Below are 10832 nucleotides of genomic sequence, written 5' to 3'. Positions count from 1 at the left end.
TAATTCAATACAAATCAGCTTAGTCAGAAAATCCAAGATGTGACTTCCAGCCCTGCCACAGCTCACTGAAAAGGGGATGGAGGTTCCGTTCACCCAAATCCCGCAGTCTCACTTTGCTGGGCCCCAACAAACCAGGATCCACGGACCTCCTTGGCAAGGTCTGTGTACTTAAGTTTGCTCACAGCTCAACGAATCTGTGGTAGCAGAGCATTGTTGGGGATTCCTCCCGCTCACTACAGACAAGATTCAACAAGTACAAACCTGCAAACTCTTTATTAAATTCTCCCATTTCATCTGTACAGAAAAAAAAATGCACATTATGTTCAGAATCTCAGTAACATCTTGAAATTGCACAGCATGAACATGTAAAAACAAGGAACTGCAGGGGTTTTATACATAGAAAGGAAATCCATTTACAAAAGAGGCTTGTTAATTGTACTTTTTGTTTAAAAAAACAAAACCAAAAACCAAAATGAGAAGCAGAACCAGGTTCGCGGCCCGAGACCTGGTACAGCACTCACTACTCTGCCGTCCGGCAGGGGGCAACCCTCAGAAGGCCCAGCCGCCCACTGCGCAGCCGGTGACCTGGGACCTGTGCTAGCAAAGGACTCCATGCTCTGAGGCTCGCATGTCAGCTTCGGGTTGGGAAAAGGCGAAACATGATCTAGAGGCATGGTCTGCACATCTCCTCACCTAGGGAGCTCTCCACAGCCTGGAGCTCAGGGCCCGGGAAGTGGGTAAAGATGTCAGAGAAGAGCCGTGTCAGGATCTGTCACCACCTCCTGAGCCCACACTGCAGCCTCACTGTCTGCTCAGGGGAGTGTGTCCCTTTGAGGTTTAATCTTCGTTTGCTTACAACTCACTGTTGTCTGAGAACTGGGTAGCAAGAAGGGAAATTTGACTTTAAACTTGATTACCTTAACAGGTGAAACTGGAGAGGCCAAGGAAAAGTGTGGCTGGACAGACGGCAATCAAAGGTACATGGAGGGGAAGGGAGACCAGAAAAGCAGGTACAGCCCTTTGGGAACCAAAACCCAGTAGGACGGAGAAATCCAAGAGGGCATTCTGAGCTTTGTGTTTTCAAATTCACAAGAAATCGAAACACAAACTTGCAAGAGGCATGTAATTCAAAAGGCCACCACCACCTTCTAGTTCTGTGGCCCTGACTTGGGCCGGCTGACTTCTGAGTACCGCTAGCATCCTCCTGAGATACTGAGCCTGGGGCGAGTGGGCAAAGTTTGTTTTTGTTTTGGGACAGGGGAAAGAATAGGAAGGGAGGTATCTTTTCAGAAGACTTGAGACCAGCCAGGAGAGCCCAGAAATGGTACACAGCCTCTAAGGGAGCATGGAGAGTTCTGGAAGTCACACTGATACACAAGAGTAAATGTTCTCTCAGGAAGGCTGAGGGCACTAATCATGTAACCCCGACCCAGTGTGTCTGATAACAGGGTGTCCTCTATCACTTGACTTCAGGAAACAGGAAGACATAAAGTTGGGTAATAACATTCTGCCAATTCATCTGTGACAGAGGACTCTTTCTCACCCATTTTTGGCCTCATGCTGGCCTGGATGCTCCTATCTAAAAGCAGGAGATGGTAGCCGTGGTACCTTTAATGGGTTCTGTCACCACCTGATCACTAAATGCCACTGGAGTGCCCCACCTACTAAGGATGCACTAGCTCAGCATGCTGACTTGACCCACAGCACCAGGGCTGGAAATGTAGCCAGGTGTTCTCTGAGACTGCAGAGTCTAAGGACTTCCCAGGGCCAGACTGCCGGCATGTCCTCTGACAGCAGCAACAGCAATCAAGTCCAGGGATGCACCCTGGTAAAATGAATGTCTTGCTCCTGGAGTGTTCCTTCACTGGGAAAGGTCCCATCAGAGATTAGTCTGGTTCTTGACTCACTATCCAGATTTCTGAACTGGTCCACAGAGGCCCTCAGTCAGGCCTCTGATTTTCTGAAGCAGCAAAGGGTAGTGTACCACCAACAGTCCCCAAGACACTGGCATGAGCTGGCAAAGGGAGACCATCGTGACCTGGCTGCCGAAGCCTTGGCCCAAACCTCCTGACTGCTTCTGTTCTTAGGCAATGAAGTCCAGCAAACGCAAGGCTCAGACTTTGGCTCCCACTGCAGGGTCGGGGTTCTTGACTAGTTTATGACTATCTAATTTATACCCATGATGGACTTATGAGGCCAGGGGCTCGAGTGCCCTAGAGCCCACTCCACTATGCCCAACAAGCTACAGAATGGACAGCACTGGACCCCAGAGAGAGACTAGAAAAACCTACTCGAGACCAGGCCTAAGACTAAGAGCCAGCCGTAAGAACTACTCCAAGGAAGATGAACACTTCCTGTACTAGGCAATTCAAGACCCTGGTAGCTATCACTTCTATTCTGACCATTTCTAATGACAAATATTTTAAGAACCTAACTCAGCAAACCTCCAAATCTACAGACAGTGAGGATTCCTGTCAGTGTAGAAACAGAAATATCAAGACATGTGAGAAGACGTATCAGGAGGGAGGCATCAGGGATCAGAGCCATGATCCTACCCTAGTCTACTCTGAACATCAATGTGACCCTGAATCACAGAGATGTCAGGGGGCTACCTTCAACAACGTGTGCAGTTCTGGATATCAGCCCCAGTGTGATGCTGAGACTTTTGGGGAGAGGGGCTTTAAGGACTGGTTTAGCCAGTTAGCAGTGGAGGGTGTTGCTTACAGAGCAGGGACTTTAAGTCTCATCAAACTCAAGAATCCCAGGACAGGTGCTGAGAACCAGGAAGACTCTAAAAGCAATACTGAGGGAACCAGGCAGCTTAGCAGGCAGCTCGCCTGGCGACTCCTGTCCCTACACAGGGGACACACAGCTGGTTCTGGAACTCACTGCCACCAGAAGAGGCAGCAAAAAAAGAAAACCACAGTATTCAAATCAGTGTCAGTCAGGTCAGACAAGGAGTAATGTGGAGAAACTGATCGAAACTGACCCAGCTTGCACTAACACACACATCTCAGGGAAGACACACACGCTCAGGTGCAGCGGGACTTGTAGGTGTAACTGAGAGCCAGGGGCAGAGAGGGCACCGCAAAGGGCCTGGGTCTGTGCGGACAGTTTTAGGCACATGATTTATAATACTCTGTGGACATCTAACAGGTTAATAAAATATATATTATATAAATATATCTCCTACTGTACATGCCACCCTCCTGTACAGCCACTGTGACGCCATGGCCCAAACTCACCAAAGGTGAGCCAAAGGTGAACTGCGCTACCTGGGTTTCTCCCTCTTACGCCCTAACCCTGCCATTTCCACCCTGGAGGAGTGAGGCAAGACGGCTGGGAATCATGCTCCTGTAAAGCTCAGATTATGGAACATTTAGCCAGTGCCTACTAGAGTGGGTACACACAGCAAATGAACAGAATGGAAACAACAACACCACAACTAAACCCCAGAGAAAATCCTCCATCTTTTAATGCAATCACTTCCACATCCCTTCACAGAGAGGCACAAGAGCTTGTCTGGGAAGTCTGCCTGGCGTTTACAGACGGTCGGGCTTCATTGCCAGTCACACATCCGAGACCAGGCTTAATCTGTAGAAGCCACCATTTCTGGCCTGAACTGTAGCTCAAAAAACACAGTGAAGTGAGTCCACCCCCTGTCCCTCCGTGCACTGCCACCCTCATCCTCATCTCAGAAGTCCACACCCCAACCTAGTAACTACTTCCTGCGGAGGTAGAGAACTTCCAGGGCAACCCCAGGCTCAGACACAGGCCTTAGTGCAGATCAGTGGACAGTCCTGCTTCACAGACTTCTGCTCCCCACTAGTCCACTGCCATCGACCCAGGGAGGCTCCTGCCTCTGCTCTCAAGTGGGGAGATCACAGCAACGCCCGTTCCTATGGAGCTGCGGGCAGCAGGGGCTCATCTGGGGTGGGAGATGGAAGGCATCACACTGCAGCAGAGGCAAACAAGACCCAGGGCAGGCTGCTTAGTGTCCCCACTACTTGGTGAAGTCCCCTGCCTTGATGTGGCCCAAAGTTGCTTCTAGGAGAGGAACCAGACATTTCAATGATCAGGCACCGGATATGCATAGCTCCTCCAAGTCCTGCTGCCACCCGCTGCATTTACATGAAAGAAATGACCCTACTGCTGAGTCAAGACTGAAGGAGATGGGCTACTATATACACTGTTTCCTTCTTTAAATTTTTTTGTCTTTTTTGTTTTGTTTTTAAAAACAATCTGAGTTGCAGGTCAGGTGTCTCAATTCTGGAAGTACTGGCAGGTCTGTTGGTATGACAGAATTGTCTACAGGCAGGTAAACCCTTCACCAACAAAGGCTACCACCAAAGCAGCCAGCTGCCGATGCCGCAAGGACAGCTGGGAGGAGGAGGAGGAGGACACCGCGGGTGTGGCCAAGTCTGGATGGGAAGATGCAGTGGGCACCTGATGCTGCTGCTCTACTGTGGGTGTTGGTGCCACCTCGTGGAGGGACGAAGTGAGAGGGTGCACTCACTATACAGGAAGGCTGTACAAACTGGGCCTGGCAGGTAGTTCCTTTGGTGGTCAGGCGGCTCTACCTGTCCTTGAGCTCTCGTGTCACACGCTTAGTGATCCGTCCACACATCAGGCCAATCAGGAACAGTATGCAGATGCTCCCACTGATCACAGAGAGGATGTAGTTCTTCGAGGGCGATGTCATGACTTGCATGGCAAGATCAGAGAAGCCATCTGCTGGGGCCACCTGGAAGGAGACAGCAGTGTAACCCTCTGAGGGAGAGCTGGGTAGGTGGCAGATTATAGCTAACTTACCACCCTGAATTCACATACATACATACATACATACATACATATATATAAAATCTATAAATTAAAGTATGTTTAATTAATTCGGTTTGTTTTGTGTTTTGAGACAGGATCTCTCTTCGTAGTCGTGGCTGTCCTTGAGCTCAGAGATCCATTTACCTCTGCCTCCCAAGTGCTGGGATTAATGGAGTGTGCCCTTAGACCTGGCTTTTCTTTTTTTATTATTACTATTCTTATTTTGTGCATGCGCATGTGTGTAGGATGTGAATATGTGGATGCACACTTGCCATGATGTACATGTGGAGCTCAGAGGACTACTCTATGGAGTCAGTTCCCTCCTTCCACCTTTAAACAGGTTCCAGGGATTGAACTCAGGTCTTGAGGTTTGCACAACAGGCCTCTTTACTCATTGAACCGTCTTGTACACTCTAGTTTACATCTACTTGTTTAAGGAGGGAGAGGGAAGAAAACCAACATAGCTCTGACCCTTTTTTCTGGATCACAAACCGGCAAGTGTCCCCTGCCCAAACAGACAGAAACAAGAGGCGCCACCCCTCAAGCGCTGTGGAAGCACTAACAGCACCTCGTGCTGCGGACATGATGTCAGCTTGTGTGAGGTCTCTGCATGCTTTCACTCACTCACTGCTCACACCAGCCCAGCAGGCAAACCTTACTCCGTCACAGTGAAGACTGCAGTCTGGGGTCCTCTTGACAGTCACAAGGCTACAGATGTATTTATGCTCTTCATTGTGTTTGATACCTTTTTATAAAACAAAGCTTCGGAAAGCTGAGGCCATGTTTTATGTTTTTCTTTTTTATTGCTGCTAGAAGAAGGTCCAGGCTGGCCTCAAACTTGTGATGTGCTTGCCTTAACCTCCAAACACTGGGATTATAAGCATGCACCACACTGTGAGTATAATCATTACATTATAAGTACTTTCACATCAAAAACACTGTGTAATCATGACTTAAAAGCCCAGGACCAAAAGCTTTCCTAAGTGCACACAAACTGTTCTTTTGAGTATTATCCTGGAATCCTAGAAGCCTGTGGTCAAGAGAAAACTGGGTGGCTCCTATGTTCATGACATATATTTAAGAACAGAGCAGGAGGTGCAAGAAAGATTAATGAGATTTGCTAGTACACAATAAGCAGTGAGTCCCTCTGAGTCCCTCAGCCACAACTTGAGCAGCTCGGAGGAGAGGAAAACAGTAAAGGAAGATGACTTAGTGTCTGCTGCTCCACCTAACTGGGGCTCCACAAGTAGCTTTTTTCCTTGGGGAGGAGTGAAGGGATGGCTGTAATGATAAATGATAAATGGACTATGGGAATCTGAGTATGACAAAGAGTACTGGTCTGACAGAGCTTTGCAGACCTAAGCTGCTGTAAGGGAGATGGTAGCTATGGGTTCAGGAACAGTTACTTTTAGAGACTTAATATCTTTTTCTCTTGTTTTGTTTTTCTAGACAGTTTCTCTATGTAGCCCTGGCTGTCCTGGAACTCATTCTGTAGACCAGGCTGGCCTTGAGCTCAGAGATCTACCTGTCTCTGCCTCCAGAGTGCTGGGATTAAAGGCGTGCACCACCCTCCTGGCCTGATTTTCAGAATATATCTACTGCTAGATTTCTATCAAAGATAAGACCAGTGACACATGTCACAAAGATGAGAACTGGCAGAAGAGGCTGCCATGTCAAAGGCTTTCTTGCTTTTTACCTTGGCTGCATAACTCCACATTTCAATTCGGTCATTGAGACGCTTTTTGCACTCGGGCTGCAACCTCACTCTCTTATCTTCCAAGGCCTCCATTAGGCAGGACATCTCTGTGGGAGAAAATGAGCAAGAAGTCTGCAACTGTACGGAAACAATTCTGTAAAATCAGGGAGAAGATTCCCGAACATCTGAGAACTCAGCTCTTCAGGACCAACCAAGTCAAACTCTTCCTGGAAACCCTGATCACGACCCCACTGGAGAGGAGTGTGGCTTCCAGTGTCAGCTGTTCACAATGTCTTCACAGCTCTATTTCATGGGGTGTCCCTGGCTTAGAAACAAGCTGCCGACTACCACCTGGGTTTCAGACAGCCAGAAGCTGCCTCAGTGCCTGTTACAGAGCCAGGATGCTCAGTGTAGGAAAGGGGAGAAGAGGACATAACCAGTGATTTAACTTCTTTTGGAGACAGTCTCTCTGGATAACTCTCTCTATAGACCAGCCTGGCCTTGAACTCACAGAGATCCGCCTGTCTGTGACTCCCGAGTGCTGGGATTAAAGGTGTGCACCACTATGCTTAGCTGTAACTGAATTTTTGATTCCTTAACAAATAATTCAAATTTCCTTTTCACTAAATCTTTGGCTCTGGCTGGTTCGAACCTGCAAAATTAGTCCCAAATTCACTGCCACCAAGGCCTAGCTTCACCATCAAGCGGATATCCAGGAGAGGCTGTATGTGGCTGGTCTACAGCCACAGTCAGAGCAGCTCCAACTGGTTACTCAAAGGGAGCAGCCTTTGTTCCTCCCGAAGGAGTTCAGACAGGGACAGAGCAAACAATCATGACTTACGCCGTCCTCGGCCAGGGGTGATGGCCGCACAGTGGTGTTTGATGTCCAGAGCACACGCTGTGTGAAGAACTGGGTCCACAAAGATGTCTGCTTTGCTCTCCTTCAACATGTTCAACACTTCCTGAAAAGGGAAGTGCACTGTGGGAAGAGCTTTGGAGAGGAAGTGGATCTGATCTGCAGGCTCTAATACTCCATAGAACATGCAAACAAACAGGCCAAAGAGGGAAGATGAACTAGAACTACTCTGGGGCAGGTGGGTGGTAATGTGGCCATATATGCACAGAGTGCAGACTTTTGGCACCCAATTTAATTTGCTAACTACCTCTGAGGAATAAAGCAGGGGTTAAAGAAAGCTAAGAATAGTATGTACAAGACTGGATGACCAGGCAGAAGTTCTTGGCATTCTGGTATGCCACATTATTTTAAAGTACCTACACGTTAGTATTTTTATTAATATAATATTTACTCTGTTACTTTAGGAAAACTGAACGATGTGAAATTAAAAAATGAGACTGATGACTGAGAATTTTAATATACAGCCTATTAGTCTAATCTTCAAATTCCACTCCTCAATCAAGAGGCTGGAGAGATGGCTCAGTGGCTAAGAACCACTTCCAGAGGACCTGAGTTAGGTTTCCAGCAGCCATGGCATCCAATGCCTCTGGCTTCCTTGGATACCTGCACTTATGTATACATACCCACATGCAGACAACACATAATTTAAAAAAAATTTTTTTCTCAACCAAATAAAGGTATGTTTTGTTTATAAAATGTTCTACTTTACTTAAGTCCTCAAAAAAAGATTTATCTGCATTAACTTTATGTGCATGTGTGTGGGTATGTGTACATAATAGTTATCTATAAAGGCCAGAGGGCACAGGACCTCTGAAGCTGGGGTTATGGGCAGTTGTGAGCTGCCTGACATGGGTGCTGGGAATGAACTCCAGGAAGAGCAGCAGGTGCTCTCAACCACTGAACTATTTCTTCAGCCCACTTCTGTCCTTCTTTTTAAGTTTAAAGATGTTCTGAGCAAGAGGGATATAAACCTAGCAGACTAAAATCAATTCCACAGATACTTCATTTATGCACAGTGCAATTAATTATAAGATGCAAAGATAGACCAGAAATGTTTGTCTCTTCTCTTACTTTAAAAAAAAAAAAAATTGTTCTGTTTTGATAGGGTATCATTGTTATAGCCCTGGCTGTCCTGGAACTCAGAGACTTCTACCTGCCTCTGCCTCTTGAGTCCTGGAATTAAAGGTGCGTGCCATCATGTCCAGCTAATTTTTTTTTAAAATGTGCATTATTAGTGTTTTGCCACAGGTGTTCAGTCCCCTGAAACTAGACTTACAGACAGTTGTGAGCTGCCATGTGGGCAGTAGGAATTGAAACTGGGTCCTCTGGAAGAGCAGTTAGTATTCTTAACTGTTGAGCCATCTCTAGCCCCGGAATTTTTAAAATTATCATTACATTTGCTTATTCTGTGTTTATGCTTGTAGAAGTCAGAGGAAGACTTAGAGTCTTTTCTCTCCTTCCACACACGGGTTCTGGGATCAAGTTGTGGGCCGTGGTGGCAAGTGCTTTTCCCCCACTTTTTCTCTTGTGATGGTGGGCACTGGATGTAGGAGCAGGCAAGCACTCTACTACTGAGCTACACCAAACTCCAGAAATGAGTTCTTGTTTTCAATCACAAAAAAACCTCAAAAACCTCTCCTCAAAGCCCAAATATTGTCTAAAAAATCCTTTATTTTATTTTATTTTTTTGTTTTTTGAGACAGGGCTTCTCTGTGTAGCCCTGGCTGTTCTGGAACTCGATCTGTAGACCAGGCTGGCTGAACACTCAAGAGATCCCCCTGCCTCTGCCTCCCGAATGCTGGGATTAAAGATGTGTGCCACTGCCGGGTGGTGGTGGTGCACGCATTTAATCCCAGCACTCAGGAGGCAGAGCCAGGTGGACCTCTGTGAGTTCGAGGCTAGCCTGGTCTACAGAGCAAGATCCAGGACAGGCTCCAAAGCTACATAGAGAAACCCTGTCTTGAAAAACAAAACAAAAACAAACAAAAAGATGTGTGCCACCACCACCAGCTTAGATTTCTCAATCAGCTCTTACCATTCCTCAAAATGTGGACTTGATCACTGTTAGCAGAGGAGAGAGATACACCCACATTTCCTCCTTTTTCTTCTTCCTTTTAATGCTGTAATACCAACTCCTTAGTAATCAAATACAAGCTGGGCGTGGTGGGGCATGCCTTTATTGCCAGCACTCAGGAGGCAGAGGCAGAGGCAGGCAGATCTCTGAGTTCAGGCTAGTCTGGTCTAGACAGTGAGTCCAGAACAGCCAGGGCTATAAAGAGAAACCCTGTCTTGAAAAATCAGGAGAAAAAAAAGTATTCAAATATAAAATATAAGCCTTCCTACCCAGCATTCTATGTTGTTACCTCTTTCCAAACCATTATATGGTCCTTGACCATTAATCTATGGCTCTCTTCCAATAAATAATGGAAGGGAACCAAAAGGAAAAAGAGAAAAGAGGCAGGAGACAGGCAAGGATGAGGGTGTGGCTACCTTTTTACATAGCTCTGTCTTGATCTTGAGCAGGTTGACCTTGAGGCATTCTTCCACTTGGCCTGTCTGCTCCTGGGCTGCTGCTTCTTCAGCACATAGGCTGGCAATCTGCTCAGGAGACAAGAAAACAGGGCCACCCTCCTGAGGAACAGCTGGCTTCCAGAGACATCAACCCCGTCAAATTAGCCCTGAATACATGGTGCCTGTTGCTGACTCTGAATGGGCCTGCTCCTCAAGTACAGGGGAGAGACAATGCCACTATCTTCGGAAACCGAGGTCCTAAACATATCAATGTTGATTCTCCCAAACGTGCCCAGGGTTCTGCTAACAGCTTCCTAGTGGAGTGTGTATCCTTTATCTGCATTGGATGCTCTGTTCTCCTTTTACAGTTCAAAGACTGCTAGTTCTGAAAGAGGTACATTGTTCTGGGACTTGTCATAAAGGAGAAAGGTCAAATAGCCAAATAAAATACTAAAAGCAAACACTTAACACGTGGCTCAGGTTTACAACTTGATGCCTACTGCATGTGACATACACCCACAGACTTTCTAAACATGATCTTCGGAGAAGAGACTAAACAACTTTCTTTGGACAGTTTTAAGAGCAACCTAAGCAGGGCTCCTCAGGTGGCCTTTTCTAGCCAAGAAGACCAATAATTTCCAAGGACAGCCACAGCTTACCTCATCTGAGCAGTGCAGCTGAAGCTGAGGGTCCAGGCGGTAATCTAGAGCGGACTCCTGGATGATGATGCGGATCTGGTCCTCACAGTCTGAAGACAGGCGCTACAGACAACAAAGGGAAAACACATCAGCCCACCCGAGAGCATCGGGCTTTAGATGAGCCCTCACACCCCAGCTTGGGGAAGGACAACAGGAGTATGCTAGTCATGTCTACGGGGAAAATGCTCAT

General features: G+C 47.0%; 1 protein-coding gene across 1 annotated transcript in view; it reads right to left on the bottom strand.

Annotated features, from left to right (window-relative positions):
• Window positions 1-254: 254 nt before the first annotated feature.
• Glg1 (golgi glycoprotein 1) overlaps window positions 255-10832 on the bottom strand; it is a 115162-nt gene continuing 104584 nt past the window's right edge. The window contains 5 exon segments of the mRNA XM_052727265.1: window positions 255-4744; window positions 6518-6624; window positions 7359-7479; window positions 9924-10031; window positions 10604-10705. Coding sequence (XP_052583225.1) covers window positions 4577-4744; window positions 6518-6624; window positions 7359-7479; window positions 9924-10031; window positions 10604-10705 — 606 coding nt within the window. The 3' untranslated portion in view covers window positions 255-4576.

The sequence above is a fragment of the Peromyscus californicus genome, unplaced genomic scaffold (assembly GCF_007827085.1).
Source record: "Peromyscus californicus insignis strain IS unplaced genomic scaffold, ASM782708v3 Scaffold_8__1_contigs__length_139910024, whole genome shotgun sequence".
Classification (NCBI taxonomy): domain Eukaryota; kingdom Metazoa; phylum Chordata; class Mammalia; order Rodentia; family Cricetidae; genus Peromyscus; species Peromyscus californicus.
Note: the sequence above shows the minus strand (reverse complement) of the source record. Positions and strands in the feature narration are given on the sequence as shown.